We start from the raw sequence: 26,299 nt of genomic DNA on the forward strand, positions 1-26,299 counted from the left end.
CGTGTACCACTACACATACACACCGTGTACCTACACACACACGCCGTGTACCTACACACACACCCCGTGTACCACTACACACACACACCGTGTACCTACACACACACACACCGTGTACCTACACACACACCGTGTACCTACACACACACCGTGTACCTACACACACACACCGTGTACCACTACACACACACACCGTGTACCTACACACACACACCGTGTACCTACACACACACACCGTGTACCTACACACACACACCGTGTACCTACACACACACACACCGTGTACCTACACACACACACACCGTGTACCTACACACACACACCGTGTACCTACACACACACACCGTGTACCACTACACACACACCGTGTACCTACACACACACACCGTGTACCTACACACACACCGTGTACCTACACACACACACCGTGTACCTACACACACACACCGTGTACCTACACACACACACACCGTGTACCTACACACACCGTGTACCACTACACACACACACACCGTGTACCTACACACACATACCGTGTACCACTACACACACACACCGTGTACCTACACACACACACCTTGTACCTACACACACACACCGTGTACCTACACACACACACCGTGTAGCCACACACACACCGTGTACCTACACACACATCGTGTACCTACACACACACACCGTGTACCTACACACACACACCGTGTACCTACACACACACACACACCGAGTACCTACACACACACACACACCGTGTACCTACACACACATATACACACCGTGTACCTACATACACACACCGTGTACCTACACACACACACACCGTGTACCTACACACACACACCGTGTACCTACACACACACACACACCGTGTACCTACACACACACACACCGTGTACCTACACACACACACCGTGTACCTACACACACACCGTGTAGCTACACACACACACCGTGTACCTACACACACACACCGTGTACCTACACACACACACACCGTGTACCTACACACACACACCGTGTACCTACACACACCGTGTACCTACACACACACCGTGTACCTACACACACACACACCGTGTACCTACACACACACATACCGTGTACCTACACACACACATACCGTGTACCTACACACACACACCGTGTACCTACACACACACATACCGTGTACCTACACACACACACCGTGTACCTACACACACACACCGTGTACCACTACACACACACACACCGTGTACCTACACACACACCGTGTACCTACACACACACCGTGTACCTACACACACACATACCGTGTACCTACACACACACACACCGTGTACCTACACACACACATACCGTGTACCTACACACACACCGTGTACCTACACACACACACACACCATGTACCACTACACACACGCACCACGTACCACTACACACACCACGTACCACTACACACACACACCACGTACCACTAAACACACACACCACGTACCACTAAACACACACCACGTACCACTACACACACACCATGTACCACTACACACACGCACCACGTACCACTAAACACACACACACACCACGTACCACTACACACACACACCACGTACCACTACACACACACACCACGTACCACTACACACACACACCGTGTACCTACACACACGCCGTGTACCTACACACACACACGCACCACGTACCACTAAACACACACACACCATGTACCACTAAACACACACGATGTACCTCTCTCTACACACACACACCATACACCCGAGTGTTGTGTGTGAAACACAGTTGGCACCGCTACTTGGATATATCGTCGTATAGATACCACCTCACCTCCAGGCGCTGCGCGTATTTATTATATAGAGTGAGAGGCGGTCAGAGGAATGGGCAGAGGAGAAATAACAGACACCGTGACGTTTGGCTGGAGTGGGGAGATTCAGGGAGTCGATAGCACGAGTGTCTGGGGGAAGGAAGTGACGGAGTTCGAGACAACGAGGACAGCAGAAGAGAATGTATCCAGCCTGAGCTACACCGTGAATTGCGCGTAGTCTGTGTCGCATGGTTTGCTCATAGTGAGTTCATGGCAGCACGTGTTGATTTTATTTTTTATTATTTTCTTGTTGTTGTCTGTGGTTGGGTTCGGTTGTGGGGTGGTTGGAAGTCACCGCTCCGCTTCAGATTGAGACGCAGCGCACAGTATTTTTATATTTTTCCACGCGTGGTGGGGCGGGTGGTTGCACCAAGCTCGCAATCAACTCCCAGGGCATCTGATAAAGTGACTGCCAATGCGTGGGAAGGCAACACGGTGGTTGTCTTGCGGAGAAGACCGGGCCCTGTCGTAGGAATGTGGAAATTCCATCGCTGTCAATGGCTAAGAGCGCCAAATTTGACTTCTTGAGAAAGATGCATATTTTTTCGCGAGATAAATTCAGCTCGTGCAAATGATACTGGTTTGGGTCACTTGATTTGACGGATAACCAAATGTTGGATGGCAAAACGTTTGGCATCCCCCCAACAACAGCTCCAGAATCCAAAGCAGCCAAATCAGCCAGAGAATTTTCTCCCCTGAGAGGGCATGATGTGACCTGGAGAAGTGGCACGACCTCTTCAGCAGCAGCGCTGGGTCTCCCTGTGATTGCTCTTCAGCAAAAAAACAAAGATAAAGATCCCCCGTATAGCCTTAACAGACTGTTGGGGCAAGTGCTGTTAGTGAGCACCAATGATGGCCGGCATGGCACGCGAGAGGGTGGGTGGCCAAAAACCAAATCTGGTCGCCTTTGTCTCCCGAGTGGTGATGTTTAGACACCGCATCAGGTGCTCATTTGAGTCGATCTAGGGGAGGCCCAGGTCCAGTTCAGATATTCGTCACTGGTGTTGGCCATGAGCGGGAATCGAACCCGGGTCGCTGGGTTTGTAGCACGCTAACCACTGCGCCACCGCGCCACCGCTTCAGGATGCACAGCAACAACAACCACCGTTCGCCATTAAGTGGCGGTGACGTTCTGAGGCCACGTGCACTGTCAAAGGCTCACTGGGCAGGAGGTCACGGGACAGACCCAGGTGCCGTGGGTTAACTGAGATGATTGGCAGACGCACCCCACCTGTGTGCTCCCTCACCCACAAGAGCGACGGCCCCGGCGGTGTGCGCGCGTGTGTCGGTCATACCATCGCGACATGCGCAGTGCGGAGGCTGAGAGTCGTAGGCGTTTGCGAGTCGTTTTCCGAGCTGCGTGCGCGTGTTAGCCTCCACCGGGGCCATCCTCGCATTGCGCAGTCTCCAATGGGTAAACTAAGAGGAAGAGGCTTTCCACACAGCCACACCGCCGTCAGTTTTGATGGTTGGAAGAGGAGGTTGGTTTGCATCATTGCTCAGGAATGTAGCTGATCACAACAAAGCAGTGTCCGCCTGCTAGTGAGTCACAAGACTTCGCAAGACTTCGCCGAGTTGGATGTTGATGTGGATGTTACAGATGTAAGGCTGGCTGGCACAGGGCAATAGGTAAGCGTCTGAGAGAAGCCCCCCTCCCCACTCCTCTCACTTTTAAATATCCACAGGGTGTGATTCGTTCCATCCCTAGCCAATATAGTTGTTCAGGAGTCAATACGCCGTATGCAGGCAATTGAACACTGAGGCTCTGACCACCCCACGCGCATGCACGTCCCATGGTCTCCGCCGTGCGGCTGGTGCACGGTAGACGTGCACACGCGTGCGTAGATGGCGTGAACTTTAAAGAAGCCTATTGTCATGCTCCTTGTGTACAGATACGTGAAATTAAGTTGCTGGTAGTGTGCATTGGATGGATGTGCCTATGATGTTAGGGATCGATAGGATAAGGTTTAGAGATTTATCGAGCGAGTTAGGTTATTATCTTATCTAAATGAAATTTATAAAGCGCCTTTACCAAGGCGCTTTACATCAATTCTAACATTGTACATAACATGATAATAATTTGAAGTGAATAATTAGATTATTGTAAGTGGTGGTGTAGTTTTGATGCAGTAAAACAAGAGGGATTGATAAGAAGGGGTTGGGATAGGCCTGGTCATATTTGGGGGGCGACAGGAATCTGGGGGGGGCTGAAAAGTAATGAGGCATCATTGCATTGGGAAGACAAAGGGGGACGTCGAGGGGCTGGAGCCAGGAGGGAGAAGGGGACCACCGCGATCGAGTTTCCCGCACCACCGACGATGTTCCCGCAACGTCCGCGCAGTGCAGCGGAGTCTCGGGCGGGCCCGCGACGAGGAAGAATGCGAAGCCTTGGCCCGGCTCGCTTGCCACGGGACGCGAAGCTTCCGTCTGTTCCCGGCATGCTGACACGGTGAAGACTCCCCCAGGGGCAGAAGCTCGACCTCCCATCCTGGGGACCGCACACAGCGCCGATATCCTGGTGCTGCCGATGCCTCGACGGCCACGTGGCCCCGAAAAGGAGCCGCCCGACGCGGGTGACGGAGCGGCCCACCGGTCACACGGGACGACGAGGAGGTCGCACGGCGCCGGTGATGGTGCCGCCCAGCGACCAACTGCCGGCAGACGGTCCACTGAGAGGACGCCCGGTGGTCACGGGGGCAGGCAGGAGACGCGGGAGGGGAACAGCGCCGATTGTAAGGAGCAGCGAGGAAGCCGCGCAAAGCGGGCGACTGTGCGGCTCGGCGAGGAACCGCCGGCAGCCAGGTTGCCGAGAAGATGCCCAATTGGTGCAGGAGCAGTCAGGCATTGTGGAGTGGCGCCGCCAACAAAGCTAACGGGTCGCCAAAATAATAACTAAAACAAATAATAGTGTTTACATTATGAGACCTCCTTTGCCAGAAACAAGATATAGGAATAGGTTTTACCCTTTTAACTGGCACAAAAACTGACACCTTTATTCAAGGCATCATGTTTGCAAAAACCACAACACAAGCAGTCAGAATGCAAACAAAAAAGACAACTCTGATAATATGCACTGTCCTTGAATTTGATTGGTCCACACCCGAGACAGCTTTTCTTAGAGCCTAGTCTCCATTGGTGTTGGACCAGAAGACGCCAAAAGGCGTACAACTCAAAAACAGCGCACCATCAGAGTATTGAGGGCTCGGAGTGAGCATTTACATTATGAGACCTCCTTTGCCAGAAACAAGATATAGGAATAGGTTTTACCCTTTTAACTGGCACAAAAACTGACACCTTTATTCAAGGCATCATGTTTGCAAAAACCACAACACAAGCAGTCAGAATGCAAACAAAAAAGACAACTCTGATAATATGCACTGTCCTTGAATTTGATTGTTCCACACCCGAGACAGCTTTTCTTAGAGCCTAGTCTCCATTGGTGTTGGACCAGAAGACGGCAAAAGGCGTACAACTCAAAAACAGCGCACCATCAGAGTATTGAGGGCTCGGGGTGAGCATTTACGTTATGAGACCTCCTTTGCCAGAAACAAGATATAGGAATAGGTTTTACCCTTTTAACTGGCACAAAACACCAATGGAGTCTAGGCTCTAAGAAAAGCTGTCTCGGGTGTGGACCAATCAAATTCAAGGACAGTGCATATTATTATCAGAGTTGTCTTTTTTGTTTGCATTCTGACTGCTTGTATTGTGGTTTTTTGCAAACATGATGCCTTGAATAAAGGTGTCAGTTTTTGTGCCAGTTAAAAGGGTAACACCTATTCCTAAATAATAGTGGTGAAGGATGGGAAGAGAGAGAAACGAGCGAGATAGGGGAGGTAAGGGATGGAAGAGGGTGAGTAGGGATCTAGCAGATGGCTGCTGCTGCTGCCACCTTGTGTGGCGCTGCTGCTGCTGCCGCCGCCGCCATCTTGTTTCAGGCGGCACGATTTAGACGTTAACCTGAGTTAACCCCCCTACGCGGTCAAGGTGGCGGCTGCATGGTGATAAAAGTTGGAAAAACATAACGTATGTATGTTTAACGTATTTTGCACTGTACGTAGCCAACCCGTGCTTCACTATACTCTTTGGTTCTTTCGGTAAAGTCACGTAGGTATAAAATAAAATAAAACGATGTTTCGGGCGCAACACAAGCATCCATCAGCAGCAGCAGCAGGCCGTGCTTTGCCACCTGATGATGGACGCTTGTGTTGTGACCGAAACGTCTTGATTTATTTTATTTTCTACCTACATGACTTTACCGAAAGAACCAACGAGTATGGATTCCTGCAGTCACGAAAGGTTCAAATCATGCTTTACTAATTTAATGTATATTTCAGTTTTTAGAGTAATGCAGCTACATAACTAGGAATATTCTCACAGTGTGGTTATGAGCAAAACCACAGATGAGTGTTAAAAAATTGTTGTAAACTATGCAATTGTATATTCAATAAATAATGTACCGTTAATGTTGTAAAGCATTACAGTGAATTACAGTGGTTTCACAGTTACTGTATTACGTACGGTAACTCCTCGACATCCGCGAGGGCTCTGCTTTTGAAAATCTCCACGAAAGTAGAATTCGCGAATGTAGATACAGTAAAACGTATTCATTCGTGGATTTCTCTTTTGCGAAAGTCAATCAATCACCATTTTTATACGGGGGGGTCCTCGATATACCACGGGGTTAGGGACCGGAAATTTTCAACTTATAAGGAAAAGATGTCCAGTGGGGACTTTTCCCCCCCATAGAATTCCATGCCAATAGGGGTGGGATTGGGACCGTAACAGCGTAAACATTGCCAGTGCGACGCAAAGCAGGGCAATTTGTCCCATAAGAAACAATGGAATAAGGTAGGGATAGGGAGCGTAGCTTAGGGCAATGATCTGTTTCATACCTAGCAGCCAAAACCAGGCACTGTACATGTGCAGTACCCGTACTATACCGTACAATACACAATGTACACATATAACCAATTCTGAATTCAAGAACCTTCAAAAAGCATTTACACTTGTCAAGCACTTCGTTGAAAACTATTGTTACGTCAAAGAGGAAAAGCTTCAGCATGTGGATGGCGACACACGGCCCACAATCCACTGCTGTACAGTGCACGGACAGTCCCGGTCCACCCTGATGCGATGTTGCCAATTCACGATTTGGATAGTTGAAGGAAGAAGGTGTGAAGTTAAACTGGTATACAAATATTACATTGCGCATCGTCAAATTTCGCGAAAGGAAAATCCCTGAATGAAGAGATTTTACCGTGCCTCTGAAGAGATTGGACCAGATCCACAAATAGATTTTAGAATTGCAGGCATCCCTCGATTAAACGAACGTTCGGTTTACGAAATTTCACGTGGACGCAATTGACAAATTATGAACGCTTTTCGATTGACGAAATCGAATTTCCGCATCAATGAAATTTCACGCGGCACGCGCCGTGAGATCAAACAAGCAGCCACCCGGGACGCTGTGTCGTCATCCATCCGCCACAGCGTCACGGTGTCCCTGCAGTGCAACAGAAACGCCTGCACATGGCCTTGCCAGTCATTCCAACATGCAGCAGATGTTTTGTTGAGTTCCCTGAAAAAAATATATTTTGGTTTTAAATTAATTATTCAATCGATTTTAATATTTGTGTTCATCGTTATTATTATGACTGTCCGAAACACACCCCTAATGTTTAGCGTTAAAGCAATGGGAAAAGCCATTCAGATTTACGAATTTTAGTTTTACGCGTGTTTTTTAAAGAGTGCATCCCATTCATAAATCTAGGGATAACTGTATTATCTCATTGCATATGTTACGAATTCGATAGCGTATATGGTTATTTATTCATATTTTATGCAAATAGATTTATTAGTAAAATAATGCCCTGTAACGACTGCAAACGATTATTAAGCATTATGTTTTCACAATTATACAGTGACCGTATAAAGCAACGTTGTGATCAAATAAGACCATCTTTAAAACTAACGTGCAGCGACAAAAGCTCTACAGTTCGGAAGTGCTACATATTTTTTTGCCGAACCTGGCAGGAGAGTCAAGCGCGACTGAAGAAAGCGCAGCTGCTCAAACGGAGACGAGCCTAAAGCATTTCTACTCAAAATAACTGCCCAAGATAAACACCCAAAGTGAGCGAAGAGATGGTGCGCTTGCACGATGGGATCAGCCAGGAGACTGGCTGCAGCTGGAGAAGGCTCATCTCATAGAAGTCTGCAGGAAGAAGCCGGGGAGCTGTAATACGGTCAGCTGAGCAGGTGCTGGAGGAAATTGAGGACTGCCGGGGGGACTGCCGAGATCTCTGCGTAGCCTTCTGTCGCTCATGAGTGAAGCGGAGCAGGGTGGCGCTAACGCAGCGACCCCCTTGGAAAGGCTCGCCCAGCTGAAGCAGCTCAAGGACCAGTACCTCCAACTGCGGGGACAGCAAGAGGAAGCTAGCAGGGTGCTTGAAGCAGAGATCAAAGCCCTCGAAGACAAAGTATAAGCCGCACTTGGCAAGGCTGGGAGAGAAGTAGAACCGACCACAACGCGCCGCCAGCCCAGGCTCAATGAAGTAACGCTCCGGAAAGAGTTCCAGATCTGTGGACAGTTTGGGGAAGGGGGACAGAAAGACAAACTGACCTGAACACGCTTGGTCCACCATATGGAAGCTGGACTCCAGAAGGGCTACTCGGAGTCAAGAATTGTGGAAGAAATAATCGAGGCTATGAGCCCAGGACTGCCCCTCAGGGACATGCTGGAGATCAAGAGAGAGCTGGGATGCCATTGATGTCGGGCGCATCGGCATCTCCGAACATGCACATTACACTGAACTATGGGGCACCAGCTCAGAGGACCTATATGTACCTGAAGGAGTTGGAGCTGGTGGAGAAGGAACTTCCGAAAACACGAGGCCGCTCCCTGACCCCAGAACATATTGAGGGAGCTTAAGAGGACGACCCAATAATAGGGAAAGTCCAACAGTAGAAGGCAAGGGACCAACGGCCATTCAGAACTCTCCAAAGTGGAGAACGCCATGATCTGCTTGAGTCGTACGGCAGATGTAGATGCACTTCCAGGTGGTCAAGCCAGATAACCGTGTCAGGAGCAAGCGGAGCGTATCATCACTGTGATGTCTTTGTAGATTGGGGCATTGCGCCGTTATACGTTGTACGGTCTGTTCTGGATGACCACAGTCGCACACTGGAGAGTTTAGAATTTTCCATTTGTACATCGGGTATCCGCATCTGCTGCCATGGTTTGTCCAGTGGATGTGGTTTTGGGTGGATCATGAGCCTCTTGGAAGAAACAAATTTGGGTACTTTCTGCGTTGGGTCTTTTACAAGGTGTTTGTTTGTGATTTCTTTTGAACTCTATTCATCCTCTCCAAACTTCATTGGGGTTGAACGTGCATGATTAATATAATAGGACTGCTGAGGCAATGGGAGAAACTGCACCTGCGTGACGAAGGTGGGGGATATTGTATCGGAAGGCCGCGTGTAGAGACCAGCTAGCCCTGCCCGAGGCCGTGCCACTCACCGCTGCTCTAAGAACTTCACCAAGAAACGGGACACCTGGAGGAAGAGCAGACACTACGCCTCACCCGAGACAGACTTTACTGGCCAAAGATGCAGAGCGATATAGAACACTTTGTGACCAAAGTGTGTGACTCAAGAGGACGTGTGGTTATGTTTGTGTATGTATGCTGAACTTCTTTCGCATCATACATAGCCAACCGTGCTAATCGGAGGTGCGGGGGAAGGATAACAAACTAAACGCACAAAGCATTTTGAATGAAATGAGTTTTCAATCTAGATTTAACACAGTGCATAACTCCAGTGGCTTCCTAATAGCACAGCTGATCGTTAATAATAATAATAACTCTGTAAATATCGCAGTTGTCTATTATATAAATAAGGTGCCGTTAAATTTCGATTTAAAGCTTTCGTGACTGCAAGGATTCATCTTCTTGGTTCTTTTGGTAAAGTCACGTAGAATGGAAATAAAATAATAAAAATAAAACATAATAAAATAAAATTCTCACGACGTTTCGGCCACAACACAAGTAGCCTTCTTCAGGTGAAGGAACAGAACTGTCGGGACGACAGCGCTTCAATGAACACTGCTAAGATTCGCAGCGTCTTTTAAGCTAGGTGGGAGAGGTAAAGCGCTTTGACAAAGGAGTTTACATATCAAACAGGAGAATTTAGCATTGAAATAGCTGTGATAAAGTGTTGGTCACAGAAATAGCTCTGTTAAAGTCAAAGTTTACATATCAACAGAGGCATTTAGTATATGGACGCTAAAGGACTGCAACTACCCAACTATCATACAATAAACCGATGTGAAAAAACTAAGTATAAACTACATCAATATAATAAATGTACTCAATATATTCTTCAATAAGTTGAGCTATAAACATAAAGTAACTGGGTATACACTACAGTATATAATGAATGCCATATAGTAAACTAATAAAAAACTAAAATATAAACTACATCAATGTTATCAATAAACTCTATAAACTCTCCAATCAGCTGAGCACTTCAATGAACGCGGCTAAGATTCGCAGCGTCTTTTAGGCTAGGTGGGAGAGGTAAAGCACCTTGACAAAGGAGTTTACATATCAAACAGGAGAATTTAGCATTTAAATAGCTGTGTTAAAGTGTTGGATCAGCAGGGTGTTAAAGTCAGAAATTAGCATGTAACTGGGAGATTAGCATGATGTTAATGTGAGGGATTAGCATGTGACTGGTCACGGAAATAGCTATGTTAAAGTCAAAGTTTACACATCAACAGAGGCATTTAGTATGCGAAAGACATTCGACATACGTACATACATCAATAACCAGGAATTAAGTACGAATATCGAATAACAGCAACACAACAATACACAGTACATTAATACTAAACAGATGAACAGTCTGAATAATACAATGGTCATAAATATATATCTTTGTTCGTAAGATATGCGGTTTATCTGTGGAATGGGGCACAGTCCAAATGTGTTAAATTGACAATCTCCCAGCGACAATTCCAATTTGCCATTACATGTCCATTATATACTTATTACATTTCATTACAAACCCATTATGTACCCATTATATACTCATCACATACCCATAATATAACATTGCTTACTCGTTATACATATGTACGTTGAACTACTTTCGCGGAAATGCGAGGGAGAGGACAAACTAAACACAAAAAGCAGCTCTAAAGAAATCAGTTTGCCAATCTAGATGATGTTTTAAAGTGCATAACTCCCAGTGGCTTCCCGGTATCGGAAGGAAGAGCATTCCAGACGGCCCAGAGCGGCATCTGAAAGCGCGCGATGCAGTGACCGTCTTTGTTCGATGGTTTATGCTGCTTTACGAGATATACTCATTGTATAAGCATTACAAACTCGTTGCATATTTATCACGTAACCATTACATACCATCACATATCCATTGCATACCCTTTTCATACTCATCACAAACTCAATAGCATACCAATAAAGACCCATTGGATACCCACTGTATTGCCCACTGGAAAGTTTTCTCAGTGCAAAGAGAGAATTGATGTTAGCTCTAAACCCTGTTGCTGTGTTCTGCGCCACTAAGTGTTCACTCTCCATACTATTTTGTGGAACAAAAATTTGCTGCGGTTTTTGCTTCGACATTGGGTTGTGCGGTAAATCTGGTTGAAAACCGGCGGCGTTCCGCTCGCTCCGGTAGCACCGGCGTAGCATTCGCGTCGTTCCCCCCTACGGGCAAAGAGCGTCGCGCCCTGCAGGAGAACTCCCCTTATCCTTGCAATTACAGTGAGGGAAAAAAAGTATTTGATCCCCTGCTGATTTTGTACGTTTGCCCACTAACAAAGAAATGATCAGTCTATAATTTTAATGGTAGGTTTATTTGAACAGTGAGAGACAGAATAACAACCACAAAATCCAGAAAAAGCATGTCGAAAATGTTATAAATTGATTTGCATTTTAATGAGGGAAATAAGTATTTGACCCCCTCTCAATCACAAAGATTTCTGGCTCCTAGGTGTCTTTTATACAGGTAACGAGCTGAGATTAGGAGCACACTCTTAAAGGGAGTGCTCCTAATCTCAGCTTGTTACCTGTATAAAAGGCACCTGTCCACAGAAGCAATCAATCAGATTCCAAACTCTCCACCATGGCCAAGACCAAAGAGCTCTCAAAGGATGTCAGGGACAAGATTGTAGACCTACACAAGGCTGGAATGGGCTACAAGACCATTGCCAAGCAGCTTGGTGAGAAGGTGACAACAGGTGGTGCGATTATTCGCAAATGGAAGAAACACAAAAGAACTGTCAATCTCCCTCGGCCTGGGGCTCCATGCAAGATCTCACCTCGTGGAGTTGCAATGATCATGAGAACGGTGAGGAATCAGCCCAGAACTACACGGGATGATCTTGTCAAGGATCTCAAGGCAGCTGGGACCATAGTCACCATGAAAACAATTGGTAACACATTACACCGTGAAGGACTGAAATCCTGCAGCGCCCGCAAGGTCCCCCTGCTCAAGAAAGCACATATACATGCCCGTCTGAAGTTTGCCAATTAACATCTGAATGATTCAGAGGACAACTGGGTGAAAGTGTTGTGGTCAGATGAGACCAAAATGGAGCTCTGGCATCAACTCAACTCGCCGTGTTTGGAGGAGGAGGAATGCTGCCTATGACCCCAAGAACACCATCCCCACCGTCAAACATGGAGGTGGAAACATTATGCTTTGGGGGTGTTTTTCTGCTAAGGGGACAGGACAACTTCACCGCATCAAAGGGACGATGGGCGGGGCCATGTACCGTCAAATCTTGGGTGAGAACCTCCTTCCCTCAGCCAGGGCATTGAAAATGGGTCGTGGATGGGTATTCCAGCATGACAATGACCCAAGACACACGGCCAAGGCAACAAAGGAGTGGCTCAAGAAGAAGCACATTAAGGTCCTGGAGTGGCCTAGCCAGTCTCCAGACCTTAATCCCATAGAAAATCTGTGGAGGGAGCTGAAGGTTCGAGTTGCCAAACGTCAGCCTCGAAACCTTAATGACTTTGGAGAGAATTTGCAGAGAGGAGTGGGACAAAATCCCTCCTGAGATGTGTGCAAACCTGGTGGCCAACTACAAGAAACGTCTGACCTCTGTGATTGCCAATAAGGGTTTTGCCACCAAGTACTAAGTCATGTTTTGCAGAGGGGTCAAATACTTATTTCCCTCATTAAAATGCAAATCAATTTATAACATTTTTTACATGCGTTTTTCTGGATTTTTTGTTGTTATTCTGTCTCTCATTGTTCAAATAAACCTACCATTAAAATTATAGACTGATAATTTCTTTGTCAGTGGGCAAACGTACAAAATCAGCAGGGGCTCAAATACTTTTTTCCCTCACTGTATCATCCCGTGTGCGACTCCTGTTTTCCGCGACAGCTACAGGGTCCACACGCACGCGCGCACACACGCGCGCGCGCCGCTATTTTCCCCCGCCCCATTTCAATAATCCACTTGCGGACGAGCGGAGCGAATTCGCAGAAAGCCTCGCTGATAACGGGGTCCACGGTGTCGACCTCCCGCCTCGCCGCGGAGAAGAGGGAAGTGCTCACATCTCTGTTTGTTTTGCCCATTTTTCTCCCCTTCCCAGGTGCGCGCGGAGACAACATCTGAACAGACGTCACAGCTATGGCCGCCGCGGCAGTGACGGCGGCGGCGCCGGTGGCCTTGCCCGGCGTGGACCCGCGGCAGGATTTCCCCGCGTGGCTGGCCGCCCACGGCGTGAGCCTCAGCGTGGCCGAGGCCGTGGACAGGGAGCTGGGCATTGGCGACTACGAGGCCTTCCTGGCGTGCGCCGAGCAGCCCCACGTCAGGGCCGAGATGTTCGCCGCCGCCAGGGAGCGGCTGCCCTTCGCCTTCTACGCCGTGCTGCGCCGCGTCACCGAGGCCTCGTCCCCCAAGCGCCACGACGGGGCGGGGGTGGGGGGCGCCGGCGGGGGGGGCCTGCAGGTCGCCGCCGCCATCGCGGCCTTCCAGCCGTTTCTCGGCGGCCTCCTGGACGCCATCGTCCTCACGCTCAACAGCCTGAGTCACGAGCTGCTCCAGTCGGCCGAGAGGTTCAGCTGCCTGGAGCCCGCGCTCTATCCGCTGCTGGATGACGGAGGAGAGACGGCGCACGGCGATGGAGACGGCGGCGCGCGGGAGTCCGCCTGCTCAGGTGCGGGAGCGAGTGGCCGAGCGACGCAGTGTTCACCGCGCTTCCCCGGAATCGAACCTCGGTTAATTTTTCCCGAAACGGTGTTGACCGATACAATGCCCGTCGCACGACGCGGTGCCGCCACCTGCCGCCGCTCGGTCACGCGAGGTTAAAATTGGTTGAAGTGCCACCGTTGTATGGACACGGGCAGCCCGTGTGTCAATCCACTGCTGGATGAGGGCCTCCCCTTACCCGTACTTCACCTCGCTCGTCAGGGTCGGTTGGTGAAGGCAGGGAGCATAGACCTCGGGGCTTAGAATCAGAGTACATCAATGGATTTTTGCCGCACTCCCCAAAACGTAGCCCCACAACCGCTTTGCGTCACCCGTGCTACGCAAAGGATAGTCGCCCACCCAAGCGTTGTTAAAGCTCGGCCCAGCGAACCTCGTGAGGCGTGACGAGGTCGGATGCAATCTCTGCGGTATCGTCATCGCGCTCTTCCGCTCGGATTTTGATCTCATCGGTAAAGTGTTGTGCGTTGTGGGGAAGGGTGCATCTGAGTGCAGGGAATTCTGGGCGCAGAGAGCACCGGATTCGGGCGACAGAACCGACCAATCTGGCAACTTTGACACCTTGCGCGTTCGTGTGAAGTGTTGCACAATCACAATCAAGGCTATTTTGGGTTAGATTGCATGAGTATAAATGTGTCGTTAGCCCACCACCATCTGACACAGCCAACGAGTAAGGTTTGTCACGTAAACAAAACGTGGAAATTCGTTCCTGGTTCAGCACCACCCGGTGTATTGGAGAGTAAACCCACTACAACATTTACCATTCGAGTACCGTGAGGTTTCGTCAGGCGATTTTCCAGAATTACCGTGCCCGATGGTGTACGGCAGTTGGCTATGTCACGGGAATCTACCGTTATTATGAAGCAATTCGGGCACGTGTAACGTACATCTTTGGAGGTGTGCCGTGGATGGTTGGACTTTCTCTCTGCCATGTGACCGTGTGTGTTGGAAGAGTAAGCCGGCACTATTTGCAAATTGAGTGTTGCAAATTTAAAAGTGTTGCAAATGTTAAAACGCGCGTGTCACCTAACTCCCGGCATCCACAAACTTACGTCGTTACGTATTTGTTTCAATAAAATGAAGTCGCAAATAACGCAGCCGTCCGCGATCGAGCCGAGGTTGCAAACGGACTGCAACCTCCAAATGGGGGCCGCGGGTTTCAGCTAATGGCAGTCGGGGGGGGGGGTGGTGGGGGGTTCAGGTGGAGCGCTCGAAATGGCAGAAAATGCGGTGGGTGACCACGAAACATTTTTCCATTTGGCTGCACCGCACCATTTTAGCGAACCACAAACCGCCCCTGAAGCCGTCGCAGCGGGGCCGGGTTTGTGGCCTGGCCACGTCCGCCGCCAGGCTCCCAGCGTCGAGGCCGAGGAGTTGTTCGGAGACCCCCACCCCCAGGCGGCGAGCCGCCAGCATCGCGCCGGCGACACGACCGGTCTTCCCCTGCGCAGGGCGGACATTGCTCCTCCTCCGCTCGTTGTGTTGTTTATTGTTACGTCTGAGGCACAAACTCTACCGGACCGTGTCCGGCGTGTGCCAGTGCCCGAACCAAGGAGTCAACAACACTTCTGTCAATAACACGGTGGCCCTAAAAGGATTAAAAAAAACAATACATATATAACAGGTGACATTTTGGGCAGTAGTCCCTCTGCATTGTAGAGAGAGACAGTCCAGAGAGAGCGAGTGACTAATATTTGGAGTCTGCGCCGTACCCCGTGGGAGTCTTACCAACATTTTTGTTTTCAGAATGACGTTTCTCATGTCGGAGCCAGATTTGTTTAACAAGCTTTCCGTCTGCTGACTGGACACTGGTGCGGTAGCCGTGTGCCTGCCTCAAAGTCGCAATGTGGCAGAGGTCAAATTGTGGTCAGAGGTCAGCTCAGCCCAGCGTCTCTCCCCTCGGCTTTTGCGGGAGATCGATAAATCCTGTCGCACGGGGAGACGGGCCCGGCTGGCTTGCCGCCGCTAATGGACGGCTGAGTGGCAGCGTGCATGTGCAGCGTGAGGGTGCAGCTTGCGGGTGCAGCATGCGTGTGTAATGATCCATATGCAGCGTGAGTGTGCAGGGTGCCAGTGCAGCGTGCGTGTGCAGCATGAGTGCGCAACGCTGAATGTGCAGCGTGAGTGCAGCGTGAATATGCAATGCTGGGTATACATGAGTGCGGCGTGAGTGTGCACCGCTGAGTGTACAGAGTGAGTGCACAGTGTGCGTGTGCAGCGTGAATGTGCAGCGTGAGTGTGCAGGGTGCAGCGTGAGAGTGCAGCGTGCGTGAGTGTGCAGCCTGCCTGTGCAGCGTGCGTGTGCAACGTGCATTTGTAGTGTATGCGTGCAGCATTAGCGTGCAACGCTGAGTGATTTTGCACTGGGCAGCGTGCATGTGCAGCGTGCGTGTGCAATGCAGAGTGCATTGTGCAGTATGCGAGTGCAGCGTTAGCGTGCAGCGTGAGGGTGCAGCGTGAATGTGAAGACGCTGCGACTGAGTGCGGGCGAATCCGGGCAGTGTCTGGACAGGACATTGGCGCCCCCTAAGGTCCACGAAATTAAATGCAATCAACATCGCGGAAGTCTAAAAGTGTTTTTCAATTCGAATGAATCTTCCCATCCTTGTGGATTTTGAGTTTTCCATAGCACTGTAATTGTTTGACCCCTTTTTTATTGTTCCAGAGCAAGCAGCGCATTAAAAAACAATCACCACGTATACATCTCACCACACGCCGCCGTCCCCAACGGCCATGCCGGTTAGAAACCAGACGGAGAGCCTCTACGCTCCCGGCAAACGCGCCTCGGCAAACGCCACGGCCGCCTTTAAGTCCAACGGGTTGTCTTCACGCGTTCGTGACACAAAGGCGCCCTCCTCTTCCCCAACGAGTTCCCCGCCCGAGGGCAGGACCGTAGCTCAAGCTACCTCCGAGGGCCATCTCATCTCAACGCCCCCCCCCCCTCTTGTGTCCGAGAGCTCTTGAGCTGTCACCGGAGGAGGGGAGCGACGATGGGAGTTGGGGTTGCCCTCCGTGCCTTCCTCAACGGCGGTGGTTTGCTGGCGACACCATCGCTCAGTGCGGTTTAATGTCACGCCCGGGACCAAATCCCCCCCCCCCCAACGCTAATGTTTAGAAACGATGCGTTTAGAGATCTTCGGCTGCTCTGAATCTCCAACGTGATAAGCCACTTGCTTGAGCTACCATTTGTGGTCAGGTCGCTTCTGAAAAAGAGCTTTGTCTTTCATCAGTGGTCCTTACCTGGTAAATAAAAATGGTTTATACAGCGATTTAGTTTAGCTTTGCAGCTGGTAGCCGTCACGACCTTGTCTGCAGAGTGTGCGCAACAATGGCGATGTCATCTTGATATTCACAGTACGCTGTTATTTCCATTAGGCAACGCTTTGTTGATCCCCCACTCCCCCCACCCATGCGCGCCGTGCCGGTTGCAGAAGCCGACGAGGGCCCCCCGGGGGGGTACAAGGCCGCTCCGGACGTGACACTTCTGGAGGTGGCGGCGTTGGAGCCGGCGGCGGCGGCGGAGCGGCGGGAGAAGCGGCGGCCCGCACGGCCGTGGGACCACGTGCACGTCAAGACGGAACATCCCCCCGAAGGTAGGGGGCAGAGCGAGAGACGGGGTGGGGGGTGGGGGGTCCCGAGAGAGCCGAACTCTAAAAGGCCACGAGCGAGAAGCTAAAGAGCCCTGGTGGGGTCGTGCCGCCGCACGCTAGCCGGCCGGGCCACGGCCACCCTACGCCGAATCGAGCGAGCCCAGCAGGGCCCCCCACGCGCCGGCCGTAACCCTTGACCCTGAGCGCGTTGCGTTGTGTCGAGTAAGCAGTTGTTGTGTTCGTCGTGCACGCGTCTGGTCCGATCTCTGGGACTGGGTCCGATCTCTTCGGAAGAATGGTATCGTATACCGTAACCGTAAAACCACTATAATTCACTGGAATGGTTTACAACATCAACGGCACATTATTTATATAATAGACAACTGTGATGTTTGCAGAATTATTATTAACTATCAGCTGTGCTATTAGGAAGCCACTGCAGCTATGCACTGTTAAATCTAGATTGTATACTCACATTTCTTTCAAACTGCTTTTTGTGTTTAGTTTGTTGTCCTTCCCCCACCCCTCCGATTAGCACGGCTGGCTACGTACGGTGCGACAGTTCAGCATGCATGGTTCGCGTGATAACTATTTGGCTTATCTGTGGGACCCTTTTCCCACTATCAAGATATCGAATGTTAAAAAAGGCGTTTTACCATTTCTGGCATAAATACCGATGTTTAGATGTTCAAACACCAAAGCTTTAATAGATTGGGTGAAGCAGTTATCAACGTTAATACTATGATAATAGGGTTTTTCCCCTTTTTTCTTGCAACAAAACTGAAACATTTTTTACAAGGATTCATGTTACTGCATTAACCACAATACTAGCAGTCAAAATGCAAACAAAAAACACACACTGATAATATATGTGGCATTGTCCTTGAAACTGATTGGTCCACACCAGAGACGGCTTTCTTTAGAGCCTGGTCTCAATTGGTGCTAGACCAGATGACGCCAAAAGGCGTACAGCTCAAAGACAATGCACTATCAAAGTAATGAGGGCTCGGGTTAAGCATCTACATCATTGGACCTCCTTTGCCAGTACCAAAATATAATAATAGGGGGAAAAAACGGGGGAAAACCCTATTATTATATTTTGGTACTGGCAAAGGAGGTCCAATGATGAAACGTTAATACTGTGGTGTTTGCATTGTCCTTATAACATTCACCTTTTGGTGGTCTATAGCACTGGTGAGGCAAAGCCATATAAAGGCAGTGTCTGGTGCAGGCCTAACAGTTTCAAGGACAGTGAGTACAGTATAAAATCATATATGGTTTGCATTCTTTTTAGCACAAGTATGTGTGGTTCATTTGTAAGAGGTGTCACAGGTGTATATTTGGCGTGTGAACATCTCAACACCTGTGTTCATGCCGGAAAGTGTGAAGCTTTGCTTTTCTTGTTATCACCAAATCATTTGCCAGTTTGGCGGGTCATCCGCCAGCACTTCTCTTAAGCCGATGGGGCCGACGAGCGACAGACGTCACGGCAAAAATCACCGATTCACAATTCACCCGCTGCCAAAAGAACGCGACGGTGCCCGTGCCAAGCGTGGAACTTTGCGTTCGTCCCCCTCGCAGACCCGGCGAGCCGCTCGGCGCGGCACGCGGCGGCGGCGGCGTTGGGGGAGCGGCACCGCGCGTCCCCTGCGGGGAGGGCCGCCGCCTTCGGCGAAGACGAGTCGGTCGACCTGAGCCGCGTGTGGAAGGGGCCCAGCCCCAACAAGCGCCGGGCCAAGGCCGCGGGTGAGAGTCTCCCCGCGCGTCTCCCCGCCGTCTCCCCGCGCGTCTCCCCGCACGTCTCCCCGCGCGTCTCCTCCTCCGTCGCTGCACAGATCCGCCGCTGGGGGGGGATGTGGGGCCGGATTTCTCTTTTGTGTTCGTCTGAAAAATGTGAATGCGCAGATGTGTACCCCGGTGTGTAGGCCCAGGATGCTCTCCTGAAACCAGAACGTTATTGTAAAGTACTAAAATCGCAGCAGAAAGTTGGGATGGCGGATAGTAGCATGGTACAGGACCTACTACGACTGGTAGTAGTATCACTAGTACTACGACAGATGGAATGGTGGATGGTAACGTGGTACAGAACCTACGCCTACTACTACTACTAGAGATGGGATGGTGGATCGTAACGTGGTACAGAACCTACGCCTACTACTACTACTAGAGATGGGATGGTGGATCGTAACGTGGTACAGAACCTACGCCTACTACTACTACTAGAGATGGGATGGTGGATCGTAACGTGGTTACAGAACCTAAACAGTTGATGCTCAGTTAACCAACGTCTCTTAATGGTAAAGTTCGTAAAATCTCGAGTACGTGGTGGCGTGGTACCACGGTACGCAGTATGAGACTGGGCATCAACGAGTTGACGTTACAGCGAAGGTACCCACGGCAGGAGAGACGGCGTAAATCGGGGTGTTACTTTACAAATCGGGAAAAGAGACGAGAGGTCAGCGCAGCGACGGGGAACCCCCGGGCGAGGCCCTGCGAGCGTCGTGGCCGCCCGTGATTCACGCGCCTCTCCGCGGCGTGCGTTCGGGTCGTTCGGCGTGTTGTTCTCGTCCGTGATGTCCCTTGCGTTGTTTCGCTCCGCGTGCCTTTGAGGCCTTCTTCGGGAGAGGAGCGTCGTGCAGAACAGCGACGCGCGTGCTCCAACCCGAAAACGCATCGGAGAGCTGCGCACGGCCCCTTTGTTATCACTCCACTGCTGGTTGAGGGCCTCCTCTTCATGTCTGTACAGGCTGTGGGGGGTTATTTGACCATGCTTCATCGTCAGCGCGGGTTGGTGAAGGTGTGGTGGTTAAATGTGGTAGTATGGCAGTACAGTACGACGTCGGGTTGTTTTGCTCTGCGCTCCACTGCCCACCACGTTGCCCTGTGACAACTCGTACTGGAAAAGTGAATGTTTTTATATCTGTGCTGCATGGTCTGTAATTCAACCGCGTGCCAAGCGCGGTAACTAAAACCATTTATAAATTACCCACAAACCCATAGCTGCACCGACCCCCCGTCGTCGTGGCGCAAAGCGCCCGCCTGCGCTCAGTCTTCCTCCCTGTGTCCCGGCAGTCGACCACGGCGCGAGGTTCCCCGAATCCGGCGAGCAGCAGCACGCTCCTCCCATCGCCGGCGCCACCGCCGGCGGCGTCTATCGGAAAGCCCCGGCGGCGCACGACGCCTACGAGCAGCCGTCCGCCGAGTACAGGCCGCTCGACAAGAACGGCGAGGCCCCCTGGGGTGAGGCCCAGGAGGCCGCGGCGCAGGGGGCCGTCGGGAACGGCCTCGACCCAGCCGCGTACTCCCACCGGGAGACCCCCGAGCCCTACAAGAGAGAGGCGCAGCGTCTCGCCGGTTCCCCCGGCGAGGAAGTCGCGGCCGAGACGGAGCCCGGCGTCAAGGCGGCCGCGGCCGGGGGCGGGGACACGGCGGCGTACGGCCTGCGTGACCCGGCCTACGGCCTCGCCGGCGGGGGCGGCGGCCAGAGGCCGTACGCGGAGGAGCACGGGCGCTACTCGCCCGGCAGCTACGTGTCCGCCATGCAGCTGGCACAGCTCGGGGCCATGGCGGCCGAGGGCTCGGCGGAGGACGCGATGGCGCGACGGTTCTGGTGCGACCAGTGCGGCATGCGCTTCACGCACTCGCACGTGCTGATCCGGCACAAGCGGCGGCACACGGGCGAGAAGCCGTTCGAGTGCCACGAGTGCGGAAAGCGCTTTTCGCGCACCTGTAGCCTGGCGCGGCACCGGCGCACGCACGAGCGCCTCGCACAGGACTTCACCGCCGTCATGGGCTACGGCGGCGCCGGCGGAGGCGGCGGAGGCGGCGTGCCCGACGGCCCCGGCGATGCGCAGCCCTTTCCGAGCCAGTCACCCATCTGTCCGCCGTGAGCGGTCTCGCAAGCGAGAGGAGCGAGCGAGCCGGTGGATGGGTTGAGGGCGTGGATGAGAGGGTGTGAGCCAGTGGGTCAGAGGATGAGTGAGTGGATTAGTCAGTTAGCGGGCAAACAAGTGAGTGGGAAGTGAGTAAGAGGGATTCGTGATGAATAGGTAAATGAGTGGCTGAGCGAGCGAGTAACCTGTGAGCGGACGAGTGGGCTAGTGAGTGAGCCGCATTCTGGATGAGTGAATGAGCGAGCGAGGGAGAAAGGGCTGACTTTTGAAACGTCCAGTGCCACGCAGTTAGTTTAACACGTAGGCTTTCGCGACCAATATCATCCATAATACAGGTTATTTTGGGTTAGATCGCGTAAAAATGTAAATGTGTCGTTAAACCCGTCACCACCTGACAGCCAATTCGCAAGGTTTGTCACGCTAACAGAACATGCCATTACTAGTACAGCACACCAACACACCGGTGTGCTGTACCAGTGACGAATTGGCATGTTCTGTTTACGTGACAAACCTTATTGGCTGTGTCGGGTGGTGGCGGGTTTAATGACACATTTATTTGTTTACGCGATCTCACCCAAAAAAACCTCTATTGTGCCAAAGAGTCGTTGGTTGTGTTTTTCGCTGCGCCCAGTCTGAAACGGCGTTGCCTACGCAAGGCCTCATCTCAACCAGGCCTGCCCTGGTTTAGTGGCTCGGAAAATATTTCCGCATGCGGCACACCGCATCCAGTATATTTCTCGCTGTGGCTGCGATTAGCTCTCACGAGCCGCCTGCTCCAGGCGACCGGCGACCCGGGTCGTGTCAAAAGAAAAATGGACTCGCTGAGTGTTGGCGTGCGGGTTTCCGAGTTTGCGTGTCGCCTGTTAACAGCCATCTTGAGGATGTATAATAGACGTGACTATTTACCTATGAAGGCCTCTCTTGGGATGCTCAGCCATGTCCTCGAGAGATTTTATCCGTGGGAAGGAAACGGAGTTCCCATGAACAAAATCTCATGGAAAAAAACTTGAGTGGGAAACACTCAAACTCCCGAATCGAGGTAGATAAGAAATCTAGTTTCTGTACTGCCTTGTGCACTGCAGTGAATCTCCTTTGCGTTTTTTCTTCTCCCATATCGATATAAATAGCGTTTTTTTAACGGCTGTTGAATAAGCGGGCTTTTTTTTTTTACCGTGAGGCGGATCCGTCAGCACTGCGTAGGGATTTCTCCGCGCTGTGTAAGATCCGTTTTTCTTTTTGGTAGGCAGCAGTTGCGCCTTTGCGAGGAGGGATGAGAAGGTGGAGGCAGGAGGAGGGAGGAGAGCAGTTTTACTATCCTGGACGATAGCGGTGGGCGAGCACGCTCCCCGGCACTTGCGCACCGGCACATTGGCGTTGTGCCGGTGCCGTCGAAGCCGATCCGGTGCGCGGGGTTTGTTCCGTCGATTTCGTTACGGGGAAAAGCTTCGCTTCTCGATTTTATTTCGTTTTTTTCGCGCCACACAAATGGCCCAAAAAAAACTAACGGAACGCGCGGTTCGTTGGTTTCGTCGCCGGGTTTGTCAAAGGTGCGCCTCTGTGCGCCGCGCGGCATGGCTATGGCCGCCCGCTCACCTTGCGTCTGGTGGCTTCGTTTGAACTTAATCGTGGTTGTCCATTTTCTTTTTGAACTTTACAACAACAAATTAACCGTGTGTGTGTGTGTGTTTTTGTTTTGCCTGTTCAATTCAAATATATAATCTCTCGCATTCATTTATTCCAGGCGCCCAAGCAAGACTGTTTTTATTACGTTATTCCAAAGATTGATAAGAAGTAAAAAAATACCATAGGCACTGAATGTTACTTAGATATTTGCACTGTTTGGCCATGCAATGCATATGATGCTTTTGCTGCGATTAATGCTGACAATCAATGGACCCAGTGCTTGAACTTGTTCGCAGTGATGACCAGTGGTCGAAATGGAAATGTAGAATCCCCGCCGCCGGGTGATGAAACCTAATCGCCCTGCGGCACGCTCTGATTTCCCTTTCCCCTCTGCGTGGAACATCGCAGCGTCGGGGACGGGGGAGCCGTTCCGCTAAGCGCCCCTGCACACACACACACACACATGCACACACACGCACACGCACACACACATACACACGCACACGCGTGCGCGCGAGTCCGGCTTTCGTGAGAAGTGCCGGCGTGGCGTACTGCAAGTGTACCCCGGTTCCGTTTCGATCGCTGGTGATGATGGCATGCACTCGTAGCAAAATTACCTCTTTGTTCCACTGCGCAACAATAACAACAGGCGAGCCGCGCTCTGGGCTGCGCTGAGCCAGCCCAACGTGACTCGGGAGGCGGCATGTAGTTTTGTTTTTGGGTTTTTACCCCGCCACTGCAGAAGCGGAGCCAGCGCCGTGTTTGCTGAAGTTGCACACCGACGAACGAGTCAAGTCATGCGTAGGTTGACGCGACTCCGTGATGGGCTCATTGGGTGCTCACGGGCGAACGCCGCACGTGCTGATGCCTCTGCAAGTCTGTGTGGCTGTGCGACTGTGTGTGACTGTGTGCGACTGTGCGACTTTGTGACTGTGTGTGACTGTGTGTGACTGTGTGTGACTTTGTGACCTTGTGTGACCGTGTGTGACTGTGTGCTGCTGTGTGCTGCTGTGTGACTGTGTGTGACTGTGCAACTGTGTGCTTCTGTGTGACTGTGTGTGACTGTGTGGCTGTGTTGCTGTGTGACTGTGTGTGGCTGTGTTGCTGTGTGACTGTGTGGCTGTGTGGCTTTGTGACTGTGTGGCTGTGTGTGACTGTGTGTGACTGTGTGACTTTGTGTGCTCCTGTGTGGCTGTGTGACTGTGTGTGACTGTGTGTGACTGTGGTCCTGTGTGTGACTGTATGGTCCTGTGTGGTCCTGTGTGACTGTATGTGACTGTGTGTGATTGTGTGACTGTTTAGGTCCTGCGTGACTGTGACTGTGTGACTGTGTGACTGTGTGGTCCTGTGTGACTGTGTGTGTGACTGTGTGTGACTGTGGTCCTGTGTGACTGTGTGGTCCTGTGTGACTGTGTGTGTGACTGTGGTCCTGTGTGACTGTGTGGTCCTGTGTGACTGTGTGTGTGACTGTGTGGTCCTGTGCGACTGTGTGACTGTGTGTGATCCTGTGTGATTGTGTGTGACTGTGTGTGACTGTGTGGTCCTGTGTGACTGTGTGGTCCTGTGTGGTCCTGTGTGACTGTGTGTGGTCCTGTGTGGCTGTGTGTGACTGTGTTTGGTCCTATGTGACTGTGTGTGTGACTGTGTGGTCCTGTGTGACTGTGTGTGTGACTGTGGTCCTGTGTAACTGTGTGTGACTGTGTAACTGTGTGGTCCTGTGTGACTGTGTGTGTGACTGTGTGGTCCTGTGTGACTGTGTGACTGTGTGGTCCTGTGTGACTGTGTGACTGTGTGTGACTGTGTGTGTGTGACTGTGTGGTCCTGTGTGACTGTGTGTGTGACTGTGGTCCTGTGTGACTGACTGTGACTGTGTGGTCCTGTGTGACTGTGTGTGTGACTGTGTGTGACTCTGTGTGTGACTGTGTGTGTGACTGTGTGTGACTGTGTGTGACTGTGGTCCTGTGTGTGAATGTGTGGTCCTGTGTGACTGTGTGTGACTGTGTGCTCCAGCGCGCGCGCTGTCTGGCCACGATTAAGTTGTCGTCGGTGACTTGGTCGAAGCGCCCCTCCCGTTGGGCCTGGCACCGCGATCCTCACGATCCCCCCCCCCCCCCCGTTTCGGCCGCGTCACCGTGTTTGTCACTCGAAATGCAGCACTGCGCATTTTGCGTAAGTTATGGACAGCAAGCTTGATACGTTTTTTGCAGTTTTTAAATTATATTTGCATGGTGTACCAAACGTTTGTAATAAATCAACAAAAACGGAGGCTGTTTTTTTTTAATCTGGTGTGCATGCTTTTATTTAAATGTTATTTTACCAGGTGTGAGACCCACTGAGCTTTGTAGCTATTTTCTTTAGAAACGATCTGGCCACAAATGATAGCCCAAGCAAGTGGCCTCACATGTGGAAATGTACAGCAGCCAAATAATTTAAACGCGTGTTTCTAAACCCGGAGGGCCCAGAGAACATTTTACGCGACCACGGGGTGAGAAAGACACGCAAACTCCAAATGTGCAGGCGTCAGGGTCGGGATCGAACCCACGACCTGTTGTATACCAAGGAAAGTTCACGTCTCCTCGCCACGGTGGTGCACTGTGAATGTCTCCATGCAACACGGAACACGATGGTCAGATTCGCGTTTCCCCCAGCAACTGGTGCAGCGGACTCGAATCCGTCCAAGTTATGCGCGTCACCAGCTGACCTCACGGCTCCAGATTCTTGTGGAGGCCACCATTCCAGCAGTGGGTAGATCACGGCTGATGATGATGAGACAATCGTCACTTGGCGACGAATCCCTCCACCCTTTGCGAGCGTCGCACCGTGCACACCGTAGCTGTGAACATGCTTTGATTCATTGATGTCGATTATAATACAAGCTGTGCAGTGAGGATCGACGTTTTTCTATTCGTAAATGTTCGATGCAATGAGATCACGTGAGCCCTGCCGGCCACTCGAGGCAGATACACCCATCTCGGTGTCAAACATTCCGGCCTCGCGAACCTGAAAGGGCGACAATTCGTGGAATCGCCGCGGTGGGGTAAAATGTGGGTCCGCGCCAAGCCCCATCCCATTTGGGCTTCTCGGC

General features: G+C 51.3%; 1 protein-coding gene across 2 annotated transcripts in view; it reads left to right on the top strand.

Annotated features, from left to right (window-relative positions):
• LOC116949738 (uncharacterized) overlaps nucleotides 1–25,479 on the top strand; it is a 34,789-nt gene extending 9,310 nt beyond the window's left edge. The window contains exons 1-5 of one of the 2 annotated variants that reach the window (XM_076072309.1): nucleotides 4,158–5,887; nucleotides 13,492–14,058; nucleotides 17,540–17,701; nucleotides 19,280–19,444; nucleotides 20,771–25,479. In XM_076072309.1, the coding sequence (XP_075928424.1) occupies nucleotides 13,530–14,058; nucleotides 17,540–17,701; nucleotides 19,280–19,444; nucleotides 20,771–21,588 (1,674 nt within the window). In that variant the 5' untranslated portion in view covers nucleotides 4,158–5,887; nucleotides 13,492–13,529 and the 3' untranslated portion in view covers nucleotides 21,589–25,479. Of the gene's footprint in view, nucleotides 1–4,157; nucleotides 5,888–13,491; nucleotides 14,059–17,539; nucleotides 17,702–19,279; nucleotides 19,445–20,770 lie in introns of those variants that run through there. The other variant, XM_032967369.2, reaches the window with a different exon arrangement.
• Nucleotides 25,480–26,299: the final 820 nt, after the last annotated feature.

Source organism: Petromyzon marinus, chromosome 37 (genome assembly GCF_048934315.1).
Source record: "Petromyzon marinus isolate PM22_M1 ecotype Great Lakes invasive population chromosome 37, UKy_Petmar_22M1.pri1.0, whole genome shotgun sequence".
Lineage (NCBI taxonomy): Eukaryota > Metazoa > Chordata > Hyperoartia > Petromyzontiformes > Petromyzontidae > Petromyzon > Petromyzon marinus.